At 28.8% G+C, this 26,648-nt stretch overlaps 7 protein-coding genes across 7 annotated transcripts; 4 read left to right on the plus strand and 3 right to left on the minus strand.

The window, feature by feature from the left end:
- Positions 1-516: 516 nt before the first annotated feature.
- Positions 517-2,997, minus strand: GO595_006521 (uncharacterized protein; the record flags this gene model as incomplete). The annotated part of the gene is made up of 1 exon (XM_067919883.1): positions 517-2,997. The coding sequence occupies one exon, from the start codon at positions 2,995-2,997 to the stop codon at positions 517-519; it is 2,481 nt and encodes an 826-aa protein (XP_067773399.1).
- Positions 2,998-3,661: 664 nt separating this feature from the next.
- Positions 3,662-5,782, plus strand: GO595_006522 (RhoGAP domain containing protein; the record flags this gene model as incomplete). Its single annotated transcript, XM_067919884.1, has 1 exon — positions 3,662-5,782. The coding sequence occupies one exon, from the start codon at positions 3,662-3,664 to the stop codon at positions 5,780-5,782; it is 2,121 nt and encodes a 706-aa protein (XP_067773400.1).
- Positions 5,783-5,996: 214 nt separating this feature from the next.
- On the plus strand, positions 5,997-6,857 carry GO595_006523 (fructosamine kinase family protein; the record flags this gene model as incomplete). Its single annotated transcript, XM_067919886.1, has 1 exon — positions 5,997-6,857. One exon carries the CDS (start codon positions 5,997-5,999, stop codon positions 6,855-6,857), a length of 861 nt encoding a protein of 286 aa, XP_067773401.1.
- Positions 6,858-7,505: 648 nt separating this feature from the next.
- Positions 7,506-9,641, plus strand: GO595_006524 (TPR-like protein; the record flags this gene model as incomplete). Its single annotated transcript, XM_067919887.1, has 1 exon — positions 7,506-9,641. One exon carries the CDS (start codon positions 7,506-7,508, stop codon positions 9,639-9,641), a length of 2,136 nt encoding a protein of 711 aa, XP_067773402.1.
- A 955-nt stretch (positions 9,642-10,596) lies between these two features.
- GO595_006525 (protein phosphatase type 2A) lies at positions 10,597-11,538 on the minus strand (the record flags this gene model as incomplete). Its single annotated transcript, XM_067919888.1, has 1 exon — positions 10,597-11,538. The coding sequence occupies one exon, from the start codon at positions 11,536-11,538 to the stop codon at positions 10,597-10,599; it is 942 nt and encodes a 313-aa protein (XP_067773403.1).
- Positions 11,539-11,627: 89 nt separating this feature from the next.
- GO595_006526 (40S ribosomal protein S17) lies at positions 11,628-12,011 on the plus strand (the record flags this gene model as incomplete). Its single annotated transcript, XM_067919889.1, has 1 exon — positions 11,628-12,011. The coding sequence occupies one exon, from the start codon at positions 11,628-11,630 to the stop codon at positions 12,009-12,011; it is 384 nt and encodes a 127-aa protein (XP_067773404.1).
- A 9,781-nt stretch (positions 12,012-21,792) lies between these two features.
- GO595_006527 (Phospholipase B) lies at positions 21,793-23,346 on the minus strand (the record flags this gene model as incomplete). The annotated part of the gene is made up of 1 exon (XM_067919890.1): positions 21,793-23,346. One exon carries the CDS (start codon positions 23,344-23,346, stop codon positions 21,793-21,795), a length of 1,554 nt encoding a protein of 517 aa, XP_067773405.1.
- Positions 23,347-26,648: the final 3,302 nt, after the last annotated feature.

Consider the following 26,648-nt stretch of genomic DNA (forward strand, 5'->3'; position numbering starts at 1 on the left):
GAGTAATATATTCTGGATTTTGTTCACCTGTCTAAGCATTTTGTAATGAAGCACCACAAATATTGGAATAAATTGGAATGAGTGTATCAAGTTTAAGTGATCAAAATTAAATTCGAATTTAAAATATCAGTAAAAATCTTTATAAATCCAATTAAGTTATTAGTAGAATATTATTGGAAATTTCTTGAATGCCATCAATGTTCCTCTTCAATTCCAAGTGTGTATGAAAAAATCTCAAATTTAAAACATTTCATAAACAAAATTCGATACATTTTCACAAAAAAATGAATTTCTCACGAATGAGAAATCATAATCAAAATAGCTTGCTCAATAATCATTTTCACACGTAGAATTTTTTAAAAATTATTTATTGAAATTCCAAATTTCATTATTTCCTATATTATACAAATTTAAAATATTTTCATAAATGCAAATTTTATTATAATTACAAACAAATGATTTAATGTGAACCGAAGAAAAATCAATTACCAAAATTAAAGTAAAACTAACACTAATTTAATAACATACTTCCAAAGACAATTGCGATAAATCTGGAAATTCGATTCCTTCATCAGATTCAGTCCCATTTGAATCCAACGAATCTAATTTCGCGAACATACCATCTTTAAACGGAATGCTGCAGTGAACTGTGTACAGGAAATTGCTGAACGCGCAATCGACCAAATTAATGTCTTCGATATTTTGCTTGAGATAATTAATGAAGTCCATGATGAATCCGTCATCTGTTTGTGGGAGCTTTGCCGTAAGTATTTGATGTAGTACCTCTGTTAACTTATTTTCATCAACATAACACTTCATGCAAACATCAATGAAATTTTGAAATAATTTGATTTCCTTCGAATAATACCGATCAAAGCTTGAGTCAAGCAAAACAGTAATGATCACGTCCAATATATCCTTTCCAGAGTTTTCCAGATGCTTTGAAAGCGGAACAAGATCGCATGACGATAAAAAACCATCAATGAATTCCAAAACGGTTTTGACAGAGTGTATCGGCATGTTTTTCAATGCTCTTTGAATTATTTGAATTGGAAATTGGTCGGTTTTGTTCCAGTACTGAAACACCTCCAAAAACTCAAAAACAAATTCTGTTTCCTCACCACTATCATTTAGAAGTGGCAACGCAATCTTCTCAAAAATTATTGGGAAGAACAATTCTTCTTCGTTATGAATCTTTCTAATGATAGTGAAAAATGATAATGAAAAAGAACCAAAATTCAGATTTTCGATTGAGCTTTGAAGGATGGCTTGGAATTGTTGAGCAATTTCATCCCAATTTTCAGCAAGACAAATTAAAGATCCGGCCAATGAATAACAAATTTCCATTAAGTTATGTGTATCTTCAGGTAAGTTATAACAACTTATAATCTTTACTACTACATTCAGAATATCTCCTCCAGCTAACGAAGAAAACGATGGGCATCTTGTGTTGAATTCGTCCACAATTTTCAATACTTTAACATAAAGTGCCAAGTTTTCATCGTCCATTTGGAGAACGTTATCGGCGTTAGCGGTTATAAATTGAACGCACGATTTCAATGACTCTTGAATGATGTAAACCATTGAATTTTCATCACAACAAAGTGATGAAATTGAAGCAACAGCATTAAATAAACCTGAAACTGCAGGTTGCATAAACATTACAGGAGATAAGTTTGATAAAAACTTTGTGATTAATTTCGTTAAAGTATAATCAAGAAGAGTAAACACTTGAATGAATTTTTGTAACAAATATTTGACAGCTATCACAAAAGCATTCAAATAATTCTGATTGTTTGAATTGAATACGTTAACTGTCATTTTGACAAAATATTTAAAGAGAATTTGCTGTTTTGGATATAAAACTTTCAAATTCTTGGCAAGTGTCAAAATAAACGCACATATCACTTCTTCATCAGTTTTATCTGTAACAGAACGAATTAATTTGTTCATTAATTGGATGGAAAAGTCCGGGCTACTAAAACAACCAACTGTACAAGCAGATGCATAACATAGTTGTTTTGATATGTTTTGACTATCTAAAAATTTCATCACGAAATCAGGTTTCAAATTTGTTATTATCACAATGCAAATTCGTGCGTTTTCGTCAATGATTAATGAATTATCAACAGACAAATGTAATATTTCATACATATTTTGAAATAATATTGTTAAAAATGGTTTGACAATGTTGTTCTCATTAATTTGTTGCGCAACAAAATAAAATCTGAAAAACGTCGACCAAAATGTCCAATAAAGTGTTACATCGAGTTTGGACCATTGCGGATTTGTTAATATCTTAAGTATATCCAAAAGAAGCTTTTGCGCATTTGGTGATGAACATTGAATATTATGGAATTGCGTGATGTGCGTAGCTAATATTTGACTTATGAGTATCGGAATTTCATTGTTTACCGAAATAAAGCGGTATAAGTTCGAAATTAAGGTATATCCAATTGGCGGAATAAGTTGCTCAATGTCATAACGCTCAACAAATATCTTGCGAATGATTTGTAGAGACTGTTTTGCAAGTTTTCGGTCTTGGAGAAAAGAATGTGTTAATGCTGACACCTTTAGTGGATCAATAACTCGTTCAAGTGGTACCCATTTAACAAGATGAAGTAGGAGGATTAATGAATATGGTGATTCGTGTGCACGTTGGAATATGTTTTGAACTAAATTGGGTAAAATTGTGATGATGAAATTTCTCATAATGAGTTTTTGAGTAACGGGTAATTGACGGTCTGTAAGAAGATCTTCAGCAAAAAGTGAAAAGATATGAAATGTTGGAGCCGAAATACAATCTTCAAAGAAAGATGGCCATTGTTCGGGCCATTCATGCATACCTAACTTTGCTAAAATGCGTGATGATAACTTGCTAATTTTTGGATGAAAGTTGGTGGGATTATTTGAAAAATTAAAGAGTTGAACTTTGATTTGTGATCTGATTTCTGGTGGTAAAGTAAACCAACTTGAAGGAATAGAACTGTCAATCATAGATAGGGCAACGAAGAGAGGGTAAAAATCATTTGTTTTTTGAAATAATTCAAAAATAATTCCAATTGTATCTAAATTTAGAGTAAAGTTTGAAAAAAATGCAGTAGCATTATGTTGAAGAGTTATATCTTTGGAATATAATTGGTTTGCCATTTCGGCAAACGTAGAAACATTCGTTTCCATATGATATTACTGGTTGAGTATATTTCAGGTTAAAACCGACCACATAATGATTGAAATCCAAAATTTCCACAGCCGAACCCTCAAAAATTGAACGCGGAGTTGAGAAGAAATTAAATACTGGTACCCCCATCATTGAAGAAATAGTTTTGGATTTTGTGCTTATTAGGCTTATTGTTTAAATTTAGAATGAGCATTGAATCTAAGAACAAGAATTCTTGTCATAATTTTTCCGATAACGAATTTTATTAATCAAAATAATATTTCAAAGATTTTTTTTTTTTGTTTTACAAATTTGATGCTTATTTTTATTGCAATTTGAAATTATCTTGATCAAGATTTTTTGCTTGTTATCCATGTAAAATGTTGATTTTTGTTGTTTCAAAAGAAAAAAAAAGTTTCGATTGAAACTATCAAAAAGTTCTTCAGAAAATATGGTCGCAAAATAACGTCCATCGGTGCGCCCCAACAATTTTCCCCACAAATGATCCATGTTTACTACAGATATTTTGCTGATGATGAGCCATACTTTTTCGACCCAGCAACCAATGTTACTACCTACCAATTTCCAAGCGATGGAATAGTTCTTGATCCAACAACATTAACCCCAGTTGAATACGATCCAATAGAAAATCCTGAATATGGAATGTTGTTAAATGCATACAACGAATTTGTATATCAACAGCAGCAAGCGGCTATAAAAGCTCAAAATCGAGAAAAGATGAAAAACGAACCGCCAAAATCCCAAGGCATTTCTGTCAAATCTGGTACACTAATTCAAACCATAGAGCCTTCAGATGAAGAACTTCAAAACAATACACAAAAACCGCCAACTGATCCATTAGAAATCGAAGAAATTCCAACGACTCAAGAACCAGAATCATCCAACGTAGTTTACACTCCCATTGAAGAGAGTGATCATTCCGATGGCGAAAATATCAAACACTCAAACGTAGAAAATCAAGTTGAAGATTCTCTAATAGTTCCAAAGACTGAAGAAAAGAAGCCAGAAAAAAGAAAGCCGCCTCTGCCACGAATTAAGTCATCCCTGGAAATTGATGTTGAACCGAAACACAAACATTCACCATCAGATGAACAACCTCCACCCATCAACGCTGATGTTCGTAACTTAAAGCGTAGTTTAACTGTTCGCCAATCAGACACATCTAGGCGTCATAATTCTAGGAAAAGTCATATGTTTCAAGATCCACTTAATTTCGGAGAAGAAGTTACTACCGAGAGAAAAAAGCACTCTGGAAAACACAGGCGCACTCGAGCTCGTCAAAATACCAATCTTCTTGACATTCCAGATATTGTCAATAATTTTGATGAGAACAAAATTGTAAAACCTGCAGCCCCCAAGCGCGACACCTCCTTCTTTCCCAATTCCAAAGCTCCTTATCTTCCTTCAGACATACAAGAAAATATACATAAATTCCAAGTTGAAGAATATGCTAAGCAATACTTCCGTGAGCATCGTAAAGGCAAAGTCTTCAATCGAAAACTTGTTTCTGTTGAACAAATTACACAATTTTCAAAAGAACCTTTGGAATTTCCACTCATCAAATCAACAAATCAAAATGATGAAAAGAACGCTGTGAAGTGTTTCAAGCTTATCCTCAACTATACTGGTGTTATTCCTGTCAAAGGTGCATCTGTTTGTGCTGATCAACTTGTCCAAATACTAACCAATAATCCAAGTCTTTACGACGAAGTCTACTTCCAGTTGATCAAGCAGACCCGTCAAAATCCAAATCCTGATTGGGAGATTAAGACATGGGAATTATTTTTGATTATTGCGACAATATTTCCATCATCTCGAAATAGTGAAGTTTGGATCAAATCCCATCTTGCTCGCTCAGCCATGTCTCCTAGCAAGGACATTTCTAATCTTGCCCAATTCACATACATCAGATTTTCAGCTCGATGTGCTATTGGCAAGCCTAAGACTAACTTAGAAGTCAACTATTCCGTCAAGATACCCAAACAAGTTAATCGGGGATATTGCACCTTTTCCGCATCAATTTATGAGCATCTCTGGTTCCAGCGTAAGGAGCACCCCAAATTCCCGATACCGATCATTGTCTATCGTATGTCAGAAGCGATACTTTCAAAAGGTGCGGAGACCGTTACCGGTATCTTTCGTCTTCCTGGTAATATGAAATTAGTTCAACAGATGGTTCAAGAGATTGATAAAGGTAATGACCCTATTCCTAATTCAGAAATTTATGATTTGTTGTCATTATTTAAACTTTGGTTCCGTGATCTTCCAAATCCAACAGTTCCAGTTGAATCATTACCATACTTAAAGAATGCATACGAGGACCGTAATTACCTCGATTTCGTTGTCCAATATCTTCCAGTAGCACATTTAAATCTTCTTGGATATTTAATCGGTTTCTTACAAAAGCTATCTAAAGCTGAAGAAACAACTAAAATGGGTTCAAAGAATTTGGCAATTGTGTTTGCACCGAATATAGTTCAGCCACAAGTCGACTTGAAGGAACCGCAACAGATCAAAGAATACTCAGATATAGCAGTGGGTTTCTTACAGTTCTTAATAGAGAATTGGGATTGTTCACAGTACTATCCACTAAAGCTATAGATATATTTCTTGTGCGGTTGTGGTGATTTTAAATTAAAGAGAATTTTATTAAAGGAATGATATTACATGTTTTTCTTTTTTTTTCTTTTTTTAGATAATAAATGTTTTAATTTAATAGCGAATGATAATGTTTGCTTCGTTGTTGTTTATGGATTTAATGAAATAAAAAGACAAAAGTTCGGAGAACGTTAAAATATAAAATTCAGTTTATCACATGAAAAAAAATATTATTCCGTTAATACTTGAGAAAGCAGGAATCAAAGATGAAATAGTCTCTATTGTTTCAAGAGGGGGAGGTGATGTTAGTGACTCTTATTCAATCAAAACAAAGCAAGAATCTTATTTCTTGAAAATTAATTCTTTATCTTTTGAATCTAACTTTCAATCAGAATTTACTGGACTTCAAAAAATCACTGAATCTAATGCAATAGTTTGTCCGAAGCCACTTTCAGTTGGTACCTATGAAAATTATTCTTATCTTTTAATGAGCAATCTCCATAATTTAGGTCGTGCAACCTATAAAATCGGAAAGCACATTGCACAAATGCACAAAAATAGCCAAACCAATCAATATGGCTTTCCAATATTAACATTTTGTGGATCCACACCACTGGACAATCAAATGACAAATGAACCATGGAGTGAATGGTTTGCACGCCATCGTATAGGAGCTATTCTTGATCAAATCGGGACATCTAAAGTTTCCACCAGAAGTAAAGATCAAATTGTTGAACGAATAATTCAACTTCTCAAAGATCATGACGCCGACTCCGTCCCTTGCCTTGTCCATGGCGACCTATGGTCTGGTAACATGGGCGAAACTGATGGGCAGCCATGCATTTATGATCCTGGCTGCTATTATGGCGACGGCGAAGTCGATTTGGCGATGACAGAGTTGTTTGGAGGCTTCGGATCGAAGTTCTATGAGGAGTATAAAAAGGTTTTGCCAATACATGAGGGGTATCAAAGGAGAAAACCAATTTATAACCTGTTCCATATCTTAAATCATGCGCTAATGTTCGGCGGATTCTATGTAACTGAAGCTGAACATGAAATAGAAAAACTTTTTAAGTAAGGAAAAAATAATTTTATTATCATTAAAAATAAATTTTATAATTTTGAACTTACAGTGATTTCTTGGTTAGAGGAATTACAATTGGAAAAGAAATTTTTTTTACATATTAATTTCGTTTAATGAATTTAAATAATAATTTCTAATAAAAAAACATGAGAAATATGATTCCTTTGGAATATTTGAGATATCATTTTTAATTATAATATTGATTGCAAAGTTCATAGAATGTTTAATCATAAAGTCTAATTCATCTATAAATAACTTCATTTTTTGAGGCGGAGCCAACAATTTTACATACAAAAGATATAAAGTATATTCTAAGTCATTATGATGTGTGTTGAGTGAGATTTTAGGATCCTTTATTTTTCCACTTTAAAAACATTTGAAGAATATTAAAATTTTTAAAAATGTTCAATAACAAAATCATTTCCAGTATCTATTTTATATATTGTTGTATGGTATAATAATCATACAATTTTTCCGATTTTAATTAATTTTAGATAATGATTAAATTATTAGAAATTATGTTATGCACAATTTAATGAAAATGTGCGAGCATTCATAATTTCCCTCATCAAAATTTTTTGAATTGAAAACGATTGCATTAGATTCTGGTCGTGCGACCGTTTATAAAATTTTGTTCGACCAATGTCAATACCAGGAACTTCAGAGCTCCCAGCTCAATGCCTAGAAATTGAAAAAGATCCTGTAGAGTTTATGAATAAGATAACAATCCAATTTATGAAATCAATCTTCAAGGAAGAAACAGAAGAATCAAGAGATAATGCACTTTGCCTTGGTTTTGCATCATTTCTTATTTTTATAACAGAAAACTTTACAGGCCCATCGCTTGCTTCAAAAATAAAGGAAGGTCCTCGCATTTTATTAAGTGCATTTGTTCCAAAAGATTTTAAAGAAGATTTTCTTCTTAATGGCGAAAATATTGTTACGCATGCTTTGCTTCCCGAACTCGTCTGGCTTCCTTATAAATTATTTCAGCAATACAAAGCTCCATCAATATGGATTGGTCGAGTTGCATTAATCCTTCAAAAATGCCTAACAGGTCCATCTGAAATACTTCAGAAACTCTGTTTTGATAATCTTGAAGGACTTGAGCTTATTATTGCCATGCGTACCTATCATCAATTTACAAAATATCTTGCCGAACTCGAAAAATATCGACAATCGATCAGCTTTGAGTTTAATTTAACCGGTTCTATGGGAAAGAAGACCAAATTCCAACAAGAATCCAAGGCACAATTAATTCTTAAAATCACCAATTGTACTTCTCTTCGCGAAAAAAATGCTTCTAACACTCATGCTGTCACCAGTGAACTTAATCCACGTATGGTTAAACTTGAAGATGATACTCATATTCTCGAAAATCCAAATCTCGAAGAATCCAATGAAATTCCACCACTCACTGACCTTGAACTTTGTTATCTTCTACTCGAGTCCATTGCAATTGATGATCGTGCGGCTAGTGAAACCAAAGATGAGAAACGATTTCCATTTCTTCAAACCATTCTCCAATCCAATGCTCCATATTCTGTTGTCACCTGTGCATTATATGACAAATCGCGACTGGAAAGGAAGAACCATTATACCCAACAACGTGCAGTTCTTCAACTTGAGTCAATTGTCGAAGATTTTCACAAAGAAGTTCAAACAGAATCACGACTTCAATGTTTCTTCATCATTGATCATCCTCCCATATGGGACATCCGTCGCGAGATGGGAATACAAATGTTATTCATCGGCGCTGCACGTTCAGCATCGAAGATATTCATTGAGCATAAGATGTGGGATGAGTTTGTAATGTCATGTGCAGTGACCAAAGAGCCCGAAATGGCAATTGACGTATTAACGAAAGAAGAACAAACGCCACAAATCATATGTTTACTTGGCGAAATTAAAGGTGACAAAGATCTATTAGAGAAAGCATGGGAAGCATCGGGCAAACGAATGTCACGCGCGCAACGAAGTTTAGCGAAATGTTATTTACAAGAAGAAAAATGGGAAGACGCCGCGAAATCATTTGACACTGCATTGAAGTTAAATCGACTATATCCAGACGCATGGTTTAGTTTAGGATGTTGTCAAATGAATCTTGAACAATATAACGAATCAGTTATTGCATTCCAAAATGTTGTCAACTTAAGAGAAGATGATTCTGATGCATATTCTAACTTAGCATTGTCATTAATGAAAACAAACAAAATGTTGGAAGCACATAAAGCGATTTCTCAAGCAGTTAGGTTCAAACGTAATAGCGTGAAACTATGGGAAAACTTTATAGTTATTTCATTGAATAATGATAAAATGAATGACGTGTTGTTAGGGCTCGAAGAGATAATGAAAACGGACAACAAATGGTGTAACACGCAATTGTTGTACGAGATATTACAAGTGATCATAGAAGAAAAAGGTGACGCTAATCGATTCTTACAAATAATGGACGAAATTTCACAAAGCGCTGATTGCGGATTTGACTTTTGGTCAATATACGCTGATATTATGGAGACAATTAAAAACTATGATAGAGCACTCGAGCTAAGACAAAACGTAATAAAAACTTTGGAAAAGGACGGGAAAGTGACAGAGGAAAAACAGTTCCAAAGAATTGTAGACGCAGCTGAAAAGCTGGCAAAGACTTCCGAATATGTACCGGATAAGAAGAAAGGAGCGATACAAAGAATAAGAGTATTGGTTAAAAAATATAACGACGACTTCGGTACTTTGCCATCATACGAAAGACTAAAAGATTTATTACAGAAACAATAGAAAAAACCAATAAACAATAGAATAGCTACGATAAATGTTATGATTTTTATGAAAGTTTTGTTTTTAGGGAACATTATTGCACTGTATCAATAGTAACAATGTAAATATTTTTTTATATGATTTTATCTAATGAGATAATTTTTCTTTGTTTCTGGAATACTGATCAGCAACAGTTTCTGTGAAAATTAAATTAAAAGAGAATGGATAAATATTATCAAATTTCTTATGATTGATTTTGAAGTTTGAATAATATTTTCTTTGTTTAAATTGAATATTAAATTCTAAATATATATTAATTTTTCCAATTCGTTTTCATGAATTTTGCTTTTTGCTTGGAATTCAATACGAAATGCCACTTTTATAATTGAATGCAATGTATAGTTTACATAATCGTTTTCATCTCAAATCGATTTGAAATAAACTCAATACAAATCAAAGTGTTCATTTCAGGAATGAACAATTTAAAAATCTTTGTTAAATTATTGATTGTGTTTGAGGTAACTCGCACTTTTTATTATTATTGTTTTAGGCATTAATAATATAGTTTATGTATTTGTAAATAATATTTTTCCATCCACTTTTGCAACAAGTTAATCAACTTCATTTAAATGAAGATTCGTGCAGAAGGTTTTACAATTGTAAGAAAATCAACATTTATTAACATATTGAATATATAATTAATTGAAAGACATGTAAGATTTATCAGAGAAATTTTAAAAATTTCTATTTTAATTTTTATAAATATTAAATCAATTTTGATCGTTTTCAGTCCTTTCATTAGAGCTGAACAATATCGAAAATGAATTTCAATAATATGGAAAAGTTAATTTATTTATTTTTGTTTAAAAAAAGTCCTATTGAATGGATTCTTGCTTATATAAAATCGTAAAAACAAATTTAAAATTAACTTTTAGGAATAAAAGTTGTGTGATATAGACTTGGGCAAGTTTTTACTTTAAAGGAAATAACTTGAAATAGCTCTTTCTCTTTCAGGAATTGTTCTTTCAGCACTAGGAACTGCATCGAATATATTATATGACATTGTAAATTGACCTTGATCTTGAGTGACTTTCATAACCGACGCAAGGTTACCCGAACGATACATATAATTTGGGGCAGACCAAACCGTCGATAGAAGCCCATCAAAGAACATTTCATACCCGTGCATAGCAAGTTGGTGAGCACGACATATATGAGCAACTCTATTGATATGTGCAAACTTGCGAGTAACATCTTCGCCAAAAATAAAGCCAACGCCTCGTTTAGATGGCTGAAATCCAACTTGTCTATCATTAGGATCACCCCATAATAAATCTGGAAGTGGACCATCCAACATTGGCTCTTGGAACCTATCAATAACATTGACTTGATCGATTAAATGTACTGATGGAGATAATCCACCATGAACACAAAAAATTCGACCATTAATTGTAGCTGTTAATGGGAAATAATTAAACACGTCACAGCATTTTTGGTATATGGTAATGTTGTTGAATTTTTCATTGATTTCTGAATAAAAACCATATGTCCTTGTAACAGTCACAGATTCGTGATTACCCCTAAGAAGAAATATACGCTGTGGATATTTGATTTTGAGACAAAGTAAATATATTAAAACTTCAAGTGAATAATATCCTCGGTCAACGTAATCACCAAGAAACAGATATTTTGATTCTGGTGGTGGTGGCTCGATTCTAAAGATTTCTAGAAGATCATAAAGTTGACCATGAATATCACCAACAACAACAATTGGATCGGATAATTCTAAAACATTATTTTCTTTAATAAGTAATTCTTTTGATAACTCCAATGTTGTCAACACTTCTTTTTCGGAAAGTTCAGCAGGTGGCTTTTGCTGAATTTTTTCCATTATCTTGTCAAGGTTGAAATCTTCCATTTAATGAGAAATTGACTTACTTTGTTCGATTTTAAAATCATAAAAAGTGACCGTTTTATTAAAAACCGTTATGGCTTGGCCTTTTGAGAATGGGTCGTATCAGAACCAAGACTACAAAAAGAGCCTCACGTTTAATCATCGAACGTTTCTACGGACAATTAAGCTTTGATTTCCAAGACAACAAGCGCGTTTGTGACGAAGTTGCAACAATCCCATCAAAAAGAATGAGAAATAAGATCGCAGGTTATGTTACTCATTTAATGCGTCGTCTTGAACGCGGTCCAGTTCGTGGCATTTCATTCAAACTTCAAGAAGAAGAACGTGAAAAACGTGATAACTGGATGCCAAAGGTTTCACAACTCGAACAACCAACAATTAGCGTTGATGCTGACACAAAGGCTATGCTTACTGCCATTGGTCTTGGTGATATGAGTGACATTGTTGTTAGAGACAATAATCGTCGCCGCAAGTAAATAAAATTTTTTTCCTCCATCATCACTTTTTGAATAGTTTATGTTTTGTATCGCCTTTGCGGTTAAAACGGTTTTGGTCGAACCTTATCTTTAATGACAGCCCACAAAACTCTCCGTATGAAGCGCATTCTTGCAAAGAAAATCAAGCAGAATCGTCCAATGCCACAGTTTATTAGACAAATGACTGGAGTTCGCCATGTTCAAAACCCAATGCGCCGTCATTGGAGAAGGAGGAAGCTCAACATCTAAACTTGAATAAAAGTATGACATTTCTGCACAATTTCTGTTTTTTTACCTCTTTTATACTTAATTTTTTTAACAAATTTAAAATATGAATTTTTCCAATATTTTTTTGAACTATATAAATCTCATGCTCAATACCAAATTTTTAATGTACTCAACTTACGTGTTGTTTTAGACATGATGATTGAATATATATAGAGATAACAATTTTCAAGATAGCTTTTTTACTTAAAATGAAATAATGTTTAAACATTAATATAAATAAGCAAAACAAAACTTTATTCATGAATCAAAACCTGTTCTAATCTAAAACTCGGTGAAAATGATTTAACAAATAATATAAATAATTGAGCAGCTAAGCTGGCTTCCTGATCGTTGTCGAGATTAAATATTTGCGGACTTGGTTTGAAAATAGAATAGAAAATTCCAAAAATGAATAAAAAAGTTAAATACATACATATTACTTTCCAAAGAGGAGACTTTAAAATAGTACCATAAACAAGTGGAATAATGTGAATTATGAGAAAGAAGAAAAAGAAAATTAATCTCATATTAATGTCATTTTTCTTTGGGGTTAATACAATTTGAATAATGTCATCATCTACAGGTGAATTATGACTGATTAATTCACCATCTACTTCAAGATCAATTTCTTCTCCTATTTCTGAAATTTCTGGAATAGCGCAAAGTCGTGATATCAATTCAGCACATGAAATAGAATATGGAACATTGTCAATTTTGATTTTCTTTTCCCCATCAGGAAAAATTACTATGATTGTTCGGTCTTCTTCCATCATTGGGGGAAATGTGACATGAAAATAATAAAAAAAATTCTAAAAAAAAAATATTTCTTGTGCATTATAAAGCTTTTTTTTAACCACACATATTTTAAGGGAAGAACTTTAGATATTAAAGGTTTTGAACAAATTATTAAAAATCAATGATTAATTTGAATCTTTCCCATGCAATAAAATATATTAACTTAATTGCTTAAATTCTACACCCATGGGAAAAGCATTCATCTAAGATAATTATTTGGTGTATTTTACATGAAGTGCTATCAGAAGAGATTTACAAAAACGTTTTTTTATTTTTTATATCACAATTCACGAATACAGGTGTGCTTAAAAAATGCAAAATGACAAATACTTTCACACATCTGTAAACTTTTTTCCAACATCAAATGAGCCAATCCAAGTCATTGTTGATTTTTATCCATTCGATCAAATTCAAGATATCTATAAATTAGATAGTAATTTGAAAAAAATTGAAGAATGTCCTGGATGTAAACACTTTGTGGATAGCAATTTTACCAGAGGCGAAGATAAAAGATCGTACAAATGTCCATATTGCAAAGCATTAACGATTAAAAATCAATCTACAGATAGCCAAGTTACACACAACATTTTCCGTTTTTCCAAAAAGCCTAAAAGGGATTTCAAATTTAACTTAGTTTTTGCATTAGACGCATGTGTCAATTTTTCTGAATTTAAAATTCTCAAAAAATCATTTTTTATAGCACTTGATGCACTTCCAGACAATGAACCCTTCATGGTAGCTATCATTTATCCCAAATTTTTCGAATTTATTTTTGTCAAAAAAGGTTTTATAATACGAGTAAGTTCAAATGATAATTCACCCATCACAACTAAAGTCAACATTTCCGAATTTTCTAACAAGAATCATTCCAAACCCACTCTTAAGAAGTATCTATCTGCGATTGAATATGATGAATGTCGATCTCCCAAATTTACAATTGATAATTTTTTTCGGCAATTTTCTAACGATGAAAAAGGCCCCAATTTATTTCGGATTATTCTATTTTCTCCCCGATATCCAACCATGCGAATCACTCGCGATATAATCATTGATCTCGTTTCACCAACTAAAATTGTTGATCCGCGTTTACCACTAATCATTAGTGGTTATTATCTCTGTTTAAGCGAAAATGAAATTCAAAAAACTATAACATCATCCTTAACGGTCGAAACCAATCAAGTCGAAAATCTTATTAAATACATATTAAGTTCCCCTCAAATATTTAATGTTAAAATCGAAGCAGAGTCACATAATTACTATTGTAAAGAAAAGAATTTTGCATATGGCACAGCTACTAAAAATTTTTGTCAATCATTTTTACTTTCACCAAAACGTTTTAACTCGACATCAAATCCAGCAATATTTACCATCAAAATGAAATATTTGAAGATGAAAAAGTCATTTAAATTTACTCGTGAAACAATATATGCGACCAAACAATTCCCTAAATCAGATGATTTCTTAATGATAGCTTCAAGTATTAATCCATTTGTTGTTATTCCTCATAAAACTAAAAGCCAACTCACAGAATTTACAAAAAATTTGTTCGACAAATATCGGAAAATTTCATTCGATGACTCTAATAAGGAAACAGATTATTCATTTTCGATCATCCCGAATTGTCAATGGTTTTTAAGAGCTCTTTTTTCAGATAAGTTCAAAATAGAAAACGATTTCATCAAAACATTTTGCTCGTATGATAACAGATTTAATAAGTTTTACCCAAACGTGTCCTTTTGGGATGATCCGAACCAATGCTTCGCCGAAAGATGCACATTCGAAAAAATGTTTTACGAACTCGCGGGGTGCCCCAAAATTGTGATGGTTGATAGTATTTATAAAATAGAAGTTTATACTGAAGGAAACATAAAACTAGATAACACAGAAATTGAAAAAGCATATAAAAAAGCGATGAAAAGATTCCCCAAACCTGATTTGTTCGTGAATTTGCCATTAGAAAATTTTGTGGAAAAATTAACAGAAAATATAGCAAAGGCTTCAGAAACTTTCTTTTTACAAAAAGAAGCACAAGAGAAATAAAAAGTATATAAGATAAGTAAAGTTTACGAGGGTTAAAATAATTGTTAAAGAATTTGATATTTCTTTACTTTACACCTGATAATTGTGAGTATTGTATGTGTAAACTATTGAATGAATGGGGTTACCCATTGAAAAGACAGGTGATTTGGCAAAATTTTCAGCGGCTGTTACACAGAAAGTTTGTGTGGTTTATTTAAACACCTCTGTCTAGACAAGTCTTGGCTGTTTTCATCAATTCCTATGGATTTTTCAGAATGGATTGATTGTATATTAAATTCTATTACAGATTCCATCAAATTAAAAAACCAAATGAATGACTTAATTTGTCAAATTAAGTCAATTAAAAATACAAGATATTTACTTGGAAATTATCAAAAGAATACCGATGAATTTCTTGATAAATCTTCACCACAAATTATTCAATCCATTCTTAGTTATACACCTTGTGATGAAAGTCATGCAAAAAATCTCAATCAAATTTTAGAATCATTTTTATCTTTGCTTCCAGAGTTTTTCTTTTCATATAAAACCAAACTCATTTCTTTTCTGATAAGAATTGTTGTTTCTAGGCGTTGTAGATTTTATTCGTCTACAGAATCCAATGGATATTCTTCATTATTTTCTTCATTTTATACTTCAAATGTTAAGTTATTTACTAAATCAAATTTCCTTCAAATTTGCACAAAAGAGTTCCATAATTCACAAAACATTTCGTTTGAAAAAGCTGAACAAACACTTTCACTAATTTTTGACTTTAAAACATATTGGGATAAAAATTCGTATAATTTGTTTATTGATACATTTGTTGAATGGTTTTCTCCAATTGTTTGTTTACTTCATGATAAAGAACTTCGAAATAGTAATGAGAAAACAATAGAAAACATTTTTACATTACTATTTAATGAAATAAAAGAAAACAATAAAAATTATAACATATTAAATGAAAGTCAACTTAAATTATGCATTAATATGCTGAATTCCGAATATTTAAGCAAACAATTTTGTGCTTTAGAAATGTTAAAATCTAAAAACAAATTAGAATATTCTTTTTTAAAAGAATTAAATAATTTAAATATTATTGATTCATTGCTGAAGAATATGCATAATGACTTAATACAAAACTTTTCATGGTTATTTTGTTTAATGTCTAAAAATGATTTAATTAAAATTGAGCAATTAAAATATTTTTGGGAATTAACTATAACACAATTTAATTCATCATTCGAAGAATGGATTAAAATATATCAAAGCTTAAAAATAGAGTTTGTTTCTGAGTTTTGGAGTTTCGTAGAAAAATCAAATATTTTTCCAATAGAATTTTTTCTTTTTCTAAGAAAAATTTCTAATAATGTTGAAGAAGAACAAAAAATAAAAATTTTTGATGAATTATTTAAATTGTTGATTAATAATAAAAATAATTCTTCTGAATATGATATTTCATTAATTAAAACATTAATGATTTATTTACCAGAGCATAACGAAAAAGTATTAAATCAATGTTTAGAGTTATTAAAAACAAATTCATATGTTAAATTTGCTTTAAATGCATTAAAAAAATTTGCTGCAAATTGTGATACAAATGAACTTCGAGATTTGTTTAATTCATTTCTTGAAATAAAACCAAATTTATTAAATGAAACAAATGATTACTTCGAATTTCTTCAATATGTTTTAATTTATTTAAATACTGATTTAAATGACAAAGAAAAAGAATTAGAAAATTTATTAATTCCAATAATTCAATATAAACCAAATTCATTAAAAAATTTCTTTGAAAATGTTATAAAAGTTAATGAAAACATATTTTCAGATCAATTCAAAAAAGATATATTCATTAAAATATGTACTTTTACGAGTGAAGAAGAAGAATTTTATTCACTTATTATCTATGTTTTTAAAGAGATTAATCGGAAATCATTTAATTCATTAGTAATGTTTTATGAATTATATATTAATACAACTAAAGATTTTTTTGGTATTGATGACTCATGGTCAATATTATCGAAAACTTCATCAAATACAATTTCCAATTTTTTATGTAAACTTTATTTACAATGTAAAGATTTCGATTCAATAAAAGAATTTGTTGATAAATGTATAAGTAAACCGATTACATATGGAAAATTATTAGCATTAAAGAAAGGAATAGATTTTAAAGAATCGATTATACGAAAATCGAATAATATAAATAAATGGGAATATAAAAACGACTTAATATTAGTTAAATCAAAAGGATTTTATAATGGTTATTTTTATATTCCATCGAAAATTAAATCAAACACATTAAAAGAGAAAATTTCTTCATTTTTATCATTAAGAAAAGAATCGTTTTTAATTCATGTTGATCAACAAACTCTAATACCTGAAACAATTCAATTTAATGAAAAATCAGTTGTTGATATAACATGTTTAATTAAAGATTATGTAATTCCTCCAAAGATTACGGATTATTTAAGTTGTAATGATTTAATTAATGAATTAAAATCATCAAATGAAAAAATATCCGAAATTTCATTGGATATTTTGAATTTATTACCAACAGATGAAACAGAAAAAAGTTTGTTATTAAATGAAAGTATTAATTGGAATGAAATTTTTGATGTTTCGAATATATATTTATTAATATATCGATTAAATATCATTGGTAATTTAATTCAAACTGAATGGGCATCTAAATTTGTACATGAAGCATCTGAATTATGTTTTAGAAGTTTAATTTTTGATAATAAAATATATGAAAAAGATGTAATTGTAATAAAATTATTTACTTCTTTAATACAAAATAAATATAAAATTTTGGAAAACTTTAATGAAAATGATTATATGAAATTTGTTGATTTAATGATTAAAGAAATCGAAAATGTTAAAATCATTAAAGATTTATTCTTTATATTTAATAATATTTATAATAACAAATATAAAATTCACAATTTAAATCAATTAATTTCAAAATCAATTTTTCATCAAAATATTGCAATTCGTAAATCAATTTGTAATATTATTAAAAAACAAAATAACATAAAAGAAATTTTACTTGAAGTTTTACCTAATTCAAACTCTTCAAATTGTACCGAATTTTACCAATTATTCGAAACTGAAATTAATGAAAATGATATTAAAACATTTCAATGTTTAATTACATTTTTTATTTCACAATTCAAAACATTTAATAATTCATATGAACAATTAATTCATCAATATCCAAATGATGAATTTGTTAATAATATTATAAATACTTTACTCAAATTTAAAATTTTTGACCAAATTAATACAAATGAACTTTTAAATGTTTTATTAAATTCGATTTTATTTAATCCAAAACATTATTATTCATTAAATGAAAACTTTTATCAATTATTAAAAATATTATCCAAACAACCAGCAAATTTAAAGCAAATAAATGAAACTTTTACTCGAATTAATGAATTTACTAATAATAATAAAACAGAAACAATTGAAATCGATAATAAATATTTCAACAAATTAAAAGGACTTCAAAATTTAGGTTCAACATGTTATGCGAATTCAATTTTCCAACAACTTTTTAATATTCCTAAATTTAAAGAATTAATTTTATCTTTAAATACTGATAAGGATTCATGGGAATATGAGTTACAACTTTTATTTGCTCGAATGTCATTTTTCCCAACAAAATATGTAACAACTTCTGAATTTTTTAAACTATGGAAAGGTTGGGACAATAAAATAGTTAATACTAAAGAACAACAAGATAGTGTAGAGTTTTTACAATTATTACTTGATAAATTAGAAGAAAAAATTCCGCATTCAACTGATATATTTAAAGGAATAATATTACATAAATCAATTGGTATAAATGTTAAATATGAAAATGAATCTAAAGAACAATTTACGACTTATCCAATAGAAATATCACAACAATTAACTATTAATGATTCATTTAATAACTTTATAAAACCTGATATACATTTAAATTATAAAGCTGAAGATATTGGTGATATTAATATAAAACGATTTCACCAAATATTAAAATCACCAAAAATTTTGTTTATACAATTAAAAAGATTTACTTATGATTTCAATACTGGAAAACGTAAAAAGTTAAACAATTGTTTTGAATTTCCTTCTGTTTTAGATATATCAAAGATTACTAAAGATAATAAACAAGTTTTATATAAGTTAATTGGTATTGTAGTACATATTGGTACTGCTGTTTCTGGTCATTATTTCTCGTATTGTAAAATTGATAATAAATGGTTTTGTTTTAATGATAAAAATGTCGAAGAAGTCAAAAAAGATAAATTAAATGATTTTAAATCTCAAATTTCTTCTAATGCTTATTTACTTGTTTATCAAAAAGTTATTAAAGAAAAACATAATAATGAAGAAAAGTTATTAATGAATGAACAAATTTCAAATTTATTACTACAACAGATTCAAAATATTATATATAAAAATGTTATTAATCAACAAAATTATTCGAATTTTATATTATCCGAATGTTATACATATTATCCATTAATTTATTCATATTTTTATAATATACTTAAAACATCAAAAGATAACGATTTAATTGAATCTTTTTACCAAAAATGTGTTTCTATTATTGATAAAGAATTTGCTAAATATATAGTAAAAAATCATTCGATAATTTTTTCAATGATTATTAATAATAACAATAAAATTACGCGTTCAAAGTTTTCAGATTTATTAATTAAAGCCATTAAATTATGTGATTATGAACCAAATAAAGAGTTATTTGATTTTTTGGTATCAAAATTTCCGATTATTATTAAATATTGGAATAATTTTGATGAATTCTTTGAACCTTTTTTGGAATTTAATGAAATATTAAAAGAAAATAATTCAAATTTATTAGAAACAATTTTTGTCTTTTTAAATGAACAAGTTCCAAAATATTCAAAAGAAAAACCTAAAGAAAATGTGTTATTAAAAATCAACTTAAATAATTTATTTAAATTACTTATTTTATTATTCGAAACAAAAGATATAAAAGAAAAATATAAATCAAAAATATTTTCAAATGAATTTTTAGGTATTTATTCGAAATCTAAAATTAGTTCTTCATCATTACAAAACTTATTACATATTTTTATTATTGATTTTCCTGAATTATCAAAAACATATTTTCATTTTATAAAAAGATTTTCATCGAAATTATCACCTGAGTTATTTTCAGGTTATTTTTCTGTTTTAATTAGTATTAAATCTAATAACAATAACGAATATATTTCATTGTTATTTAACTTACTTGAAAATGAATCAATTTTATATTGTAAAACATTTTTTGATGTGTTTTTGATAAAAATTGTTGAGTTTAATATTGATTTTTGTAATCCGATGATTGAATTTTCGGATTTATGGATTACGAAATGGTTATTTTCATCTGATTTTTTAATGAGGGAATCAATTTGTGAATTTGTTTTAACTTGTTTTAATACTTCTTCAAAAACTCAACTTCGAAATTTATTTGATATATTAATGAATAAACTTAATGAACTTTGTTCTATATCAATTCGATATAAGAAAACACTTTCTTTATCTAGTGTTTATCCAATTATATCATTTAGTAAAATAATTTGCTTTATAATTAAAAAACATAATTTTGTAAATGAACTTTTACTTTATTCATATCAAATAAATTATGCAATTAAAGTTCATGTTTCATTTTCATTAAAAGAAATTAAAATAATTCAATCATTAATCGATATAATTGATTTAATGAAACCAAAATTAAATGAATTTTTTGCCATTATTTCACCAAAAAGTTTTCTTTCTTCATTTAAAGGATTTAATTGTCAAAACGAATCAAATTTCTTAATTGCATTTAATATAATAAAAATGATACCTAAAATTAATGTGAATGATATTGTTGATTCATATCTTTTTAAATGTATAATTTCTTATTGGTTAATAAATAATGAATTTTATAGTTTTGTGGTTTCATTAATTAATGATGAAACTGTTGAAAAAATTGCAAATGTTTTATGGTCAACAACAATTCATGATAAAGAATACTTAAAAATTTCATATTATATATTAATTAACTATCCAAATACGTCAATAATTTTCATGAAGAAAAAAGTTCATATTAAATTAATTGATATAACAAAAATTAATATCAATGAAAATATATCAACGAATTTAAACGTTTTAATTTGTTTTTCAAATTCTTATTTAACATGTAATGTAAATGAAAGTTATAATTGGTTTAATATATTTAATAGGAAAAATGATAATTTGTTGATTACATTTTGGGAAAGAAATGAAAAATTTATTTCGAAGATTTGTAAATTGGTTAAAACGGGAAATAACAAATTTGAAACAACAATTACATTTCTTCGTTTTGTTTCTTGTTTATCAAACAAAATTTCAATGTTTATATTTCAAAAATTATTCAGAAATGGAATTTTTTTAATGAAATATACTAAAAATGAAAGAAAATTATTAATTTTATTAATCGAAGTTTTAATATTTATGCTCAATGATAACATACAAAATGTAACTTATATTTTATCAAATGAATATCTAAAATTATCTCATGACAAAAAATCCGATTTATTTGCGTTAAATTCTTTAAAACGAATCATAAAATACATAAAAAATGAAAACGAAGACATTATATTACCTGAAGAACTTATCCAAGTTTTATCATAAAAGAAAATAAATTTTAAACTTTTTATAAATCACTTGACATACTTGACATACTACTAATTTGTGTCCAAGAGTATTGAAGCTTATCAGGTATGCCTTCATGTGGCGTGTTACTGCAAACCTCTTCTTCAGAAAACACTAACGGTTTCACATCGTCGTATGTTGGACTTGGGGCACCCTCCCATATCAAATGGAGCACCCTTCTGAGCGACGTCACTTTTGCGTCAATTGCACCATAACATTCTTTGTTTTGCTGTAACAAGTCATATCTTGCAGCAGAAGCATATTTAGGTGACCCCTCTTGTTCAGCCAAGTTTAAGTCGTTCAATCTCATTAAGTTCTTCAATTCTTCATATGTATTAAATCCGTGGAATTTCTCAAATATTTTATATCTGATCGACTCATCACTGGAATACATTTTAGGATCGATAGCTGCTAAGTCTGGGTAACCTGCGTGGATATATATATCTTCGATATGAGGTATATCAGCAGATACAAAATAATAATTAGTATTCATAACATAAGAGAAATCTCTTATTTTGACCTCTTTTGGGATCTCGTCCAAAACGTATAAGAAGTTTTCATGAAAACTTTCTTTGTACTTAAATTGCTTAAGATCGACAACAACATGCTCAAGACCTTCTAACGTTAGCACATTGGTATTGTAACTGTTGCACCACATAGAAGCCGACTGTGATGACTTAGTAGCGCCATAACTTCGGAGCCATGTTGGAAGATATTCATATAATGGATTAATGTGAATGGCATCATTGATGGCAATGGAAGATGTCATGTGAACAAGACCTGCATCAGTAATTTCGAAGTTATCGGATGAATGAAGCATAAACGGATAACTTGAAAAAGTGTACCGTTCAACTGGAGCCTTGTGGAATTTGACTTTGAAGCGCTTGGCAATACGTTGTGAATAGCCATATGGCTTCCATGAGTTGTGGCCAAAAAAGATATCTTGGAAATTACCAGAATGGGAAATAAAACATGTGCCTTGTGAATATAACTCACCTGTGAATTTGGAAACGCCGTACCTACGAGCAAGATTGAATATTGACTCGTGATTGAGATATAGCCATAATTCATTTTCTGTTAAGTTGCCGTAATTGTCATAACTATATCCTTCAATAAGACCTCTAAATTGAGACATACCTATTAGGCAACTGGAAGTGAAGTTATCATAGTTTTCACCTCGACTTTTTAAATAAGTATTAACTTCTTCATAATTCATTTTGAAAAAATCTGTGATCTCTGTTGGGAGGTTCCCTTGGTCATCACAGGTAACATACTTCTGACAAAGAGTGTTCATGACATTATTATAATGATTCTTGAAAAGTGAACGAGTAAGATACCCTTCAACAAACCCAATTGCACGTCCTTCAATTTTATAGTCATCGTGAGCTGGGGCTTCAATTTGTAAGTGTGTCCAGCCATCACCTTTGCCATTATCAAGAATACCACGAGCTACAGCATGCTCATCGTACATATTCTCCATGACCATGAATTTATCTGTTTGGGTGTTGTAATATACTGAAGCCATTAATGAAAGAAGAAACAAAGGATACATCATGAAGGATAAGTGATGAGAAAACGTTAATTGACGGGGCACCCTGCGGTTAAACAGCGTATTTTAGTTCACATGACGCTGACACTTTTGACTTAAAAATCATCTTGAGTAAAAAATTATGAATATTCATAATATTATTCGATTACAATATGTAAAAATCATAATTTAAAGGCAACTAAATTTTTCATGATCGGTTATGCCTAGAGTGTCATTCATGAAATCGTTGGTTATTTCATAAATGCAACTACAAATTTTATTTCATTTTTATTAAAACATTAACTATAAGTTTTAGATCAGAACTAGCTTGTGAAATTATGTCATTATCATACTATCCACTGATATATATGTATTTAATTTGTTATCTAGTTTAATATTTCTTAGATCTTATTTATTCGTTTAATACATCTTGTTTATCCAGCTGAAAGTTAATGTGCTTCAATTAATTGTTATTTGTGCGTTTAGTTGCTTGTATTAAAAAAGTTTTGCATGTGTTAATTCTGCATTCAAATGATGAAAATGATACTGTTCTTTAATAAAAGTCCTTAATAAGCACAAATTTGCGAATGTGCAATAAACAAAAATTAATCAACAGATTTCAAAGTTTATGAATTTTATATTCATGAAATTTTTATGGGCATAAAATGGCATATTTGTTTATACAAATTTATCATTCTATTTTCATGGGTGGAATTTGGTATTGGATAAAAAAATATTTTTCTTTCTGAGAAGAAAGTAGCCAATATTTCAATGCATGCGACCGTTTTTGCCTATTGGAATCCATTAAAAAAATTTGTATATATTATAAAAAATTAACTATTCAATTATTTTTAAATATGAAATATTTTTTTCTACAACAAATAACTATTAATTTATAATTTTTCAATTGAACTAGATATCTTTTTGATTGTCAGCTATACATACAAATTTAAATTATATTTCATAAATAAATTTGTAACACTGTTTGCCTGCAAACAGTTTGAAGTTTGGAAAATATTCAAAATTCTATCGTTTACATGACAACATTTTGAAACAACTTAAAATTACCCAAGTGCACTAAGAATGTGTTGCGATGATTGCGAACAATGCGTATTAATTACTGTACTTGTCCAAACCATAATTGTAGCCATCGGAAGCCTCATTATGACAATATATGGTGGTGTTCTTTGGGCCCAAAATGTGGATGGATCTGATCAAGTTTTCGCTTTTTTGGTTTCACTTCCTTTGACTCCATCTGTTGAAAGACCACGTGACATCTACTTCGTTTCAAACCAAACAAATCAATCCATTTCAATTCAAAATAACTTTTCTATTATGATGCCAACCATTACCGATAGCAGATTATTTAGTTTTTACCTAGTGCACAATATGTTTGGATATCATTTGAACATTACGCTTCATGGTGCAGCTGAATATGAATATGAGCTCGATTTCAATACAGATTCAGATAATCTTTCTACTGTTGAATATAAAACCATCACTGAGTGTGAAGTCAGCACCCGAAACATTCAGACTTATGAAGATTATACCAAAATTTGGTGTCCATCTTCATCATATATAAGTGAGTATTATGGTATCAACGAAAGATGTAAAACTGGTTCATATCCAATGAAAATGGATGGAAAGTACACTTTAAGCAGAGTAGGAAGTGGGTTAATATCGACTTCTCAAGCATATCTTAATTTTGTCAATTCGACATTTATACCAAATAATTACGTTGACATGCCACAGGTCTTTTTTGGAGCAACAACTTCCCAAGGAACATCAAGCAAAGTCGGGAAAATCTTAACCATTGTTGGAATTGTTCTTTTCGTATTGATGCTAATAGAATTTTTCATCTGGTTTATCGTTTTGATGGTATGTTTGATTTGATCATCTTGAACATCAATATCATAAATATATTTAATTATTTTATTGCTTTTTAAATGTATTGGGCAATATCGATTTTCAAAACAATTTCTGATTGATTTTTTCTTAAAAAAATGTTCCTGTCTTCAAACGATAGGTTCAGGATTTAAAGTGAACTGAACGTATCGGATTTCGTAAACCATGCAAATAAAACATGTTTTCAATACAAATAATTTTGCCTAAAATATTCTATCGAAAAAAAATGACATATACGATACAACGAAAATTTGAATATGATTACACACAAACAATTTCAAACCGAACACTTACATTTAGATGCATGCCCATATTTACCATTTATGTGATAAAACATTGCTAAAAACTTTCAGAAACATGATCACAATGAATATTGATTTAATTGTAATATTAAAAAAAACTGGGCTTGGAAATCATTGATATTTATTTAAATTAATATTAATTTAAAACATGTTCTAGATTTTTAGATATCAAAACATTTGTAATATCTATTGCTCTTTCTGTTCAAGTAATTTTACCATTTATAGATGCACAAATTAAAACTGTTTCGAATGATTTAAAAAAATTCCAAATATTATTTTATAATATCAAATTATTAATATTAATATTAAATAAAACAAATAAATATCATTAGCATTAATATCAATTCCTTCTTGTTCAAGAAGTAATTTAACTATTTCTGTGTAACCATTTGAAGATGCAACCATAAGTGCTGTTTGAAATAATTTAAATAATTTCCAAATATTATTTTGAAATATCAAATTTTGGATGAAAAATTCAAACAAAACGAATAAATATCTTGATAATTAATATCAATTTCTTTATGTTTAAGAAGAGCATTTACTGTTTCTATATGTCCATTTTGGGATGCCAACATGAGTGCCGTAAGAAAAAGTTTGAATGATTTCCATGTATTATTTTGAAATTTTAAAATATTTGTATAATTATTTTTAGAATTAACTTTTATTCCTTTTTGCGAAAGAAGTAATTTAACTATATCAATGTAACCATAATAAGATGCAAATTTAAGTGCTGTGCCAAATATTTCTCATAATTCCTAACAATTTATATGAAATATTATCAAATTATTATTATAAATATCTTCTTTATTAACTTTAATTCCTTTTTGTTCTAGAAGTAATTTTACAATTTTTATACAACCATATCTTGAAGCAAACATAAGTGCTGTATAAAATAATTGAAATAATTTCCAAATGTTACTTTAAAACATCGAAATATAAAAATAAAAATTCAATAAAACAAATGAATATCTTGAGCATTAATGTCAATGCCTTCTTGTTCAAGAAGCAATTTAACTATTTTTGCGTGATTATAGTGAGATGCACACATAAGTGCTGTATCAAATAATTTGATCAATTTTCAAAAATATTTTTGAAATATAAAACTATTAAAATAAACGAAAA

The sequence above is a fragment of the Histomonas meleagridis genome (genome assembly GCF_020186115.1).
Source record: "Histomonas meleagridis strain 2922-C6/04-10x chromosome Unknown contig_44, whole genome shotgun sequence".
In the NCBI taxonomy this organism is placed as follows: domain Eukaryota; phylum Parabasalia; order Tritrichomonadida; family Dientamoebidae; genus Histomonas; species Histomonas meleagridis.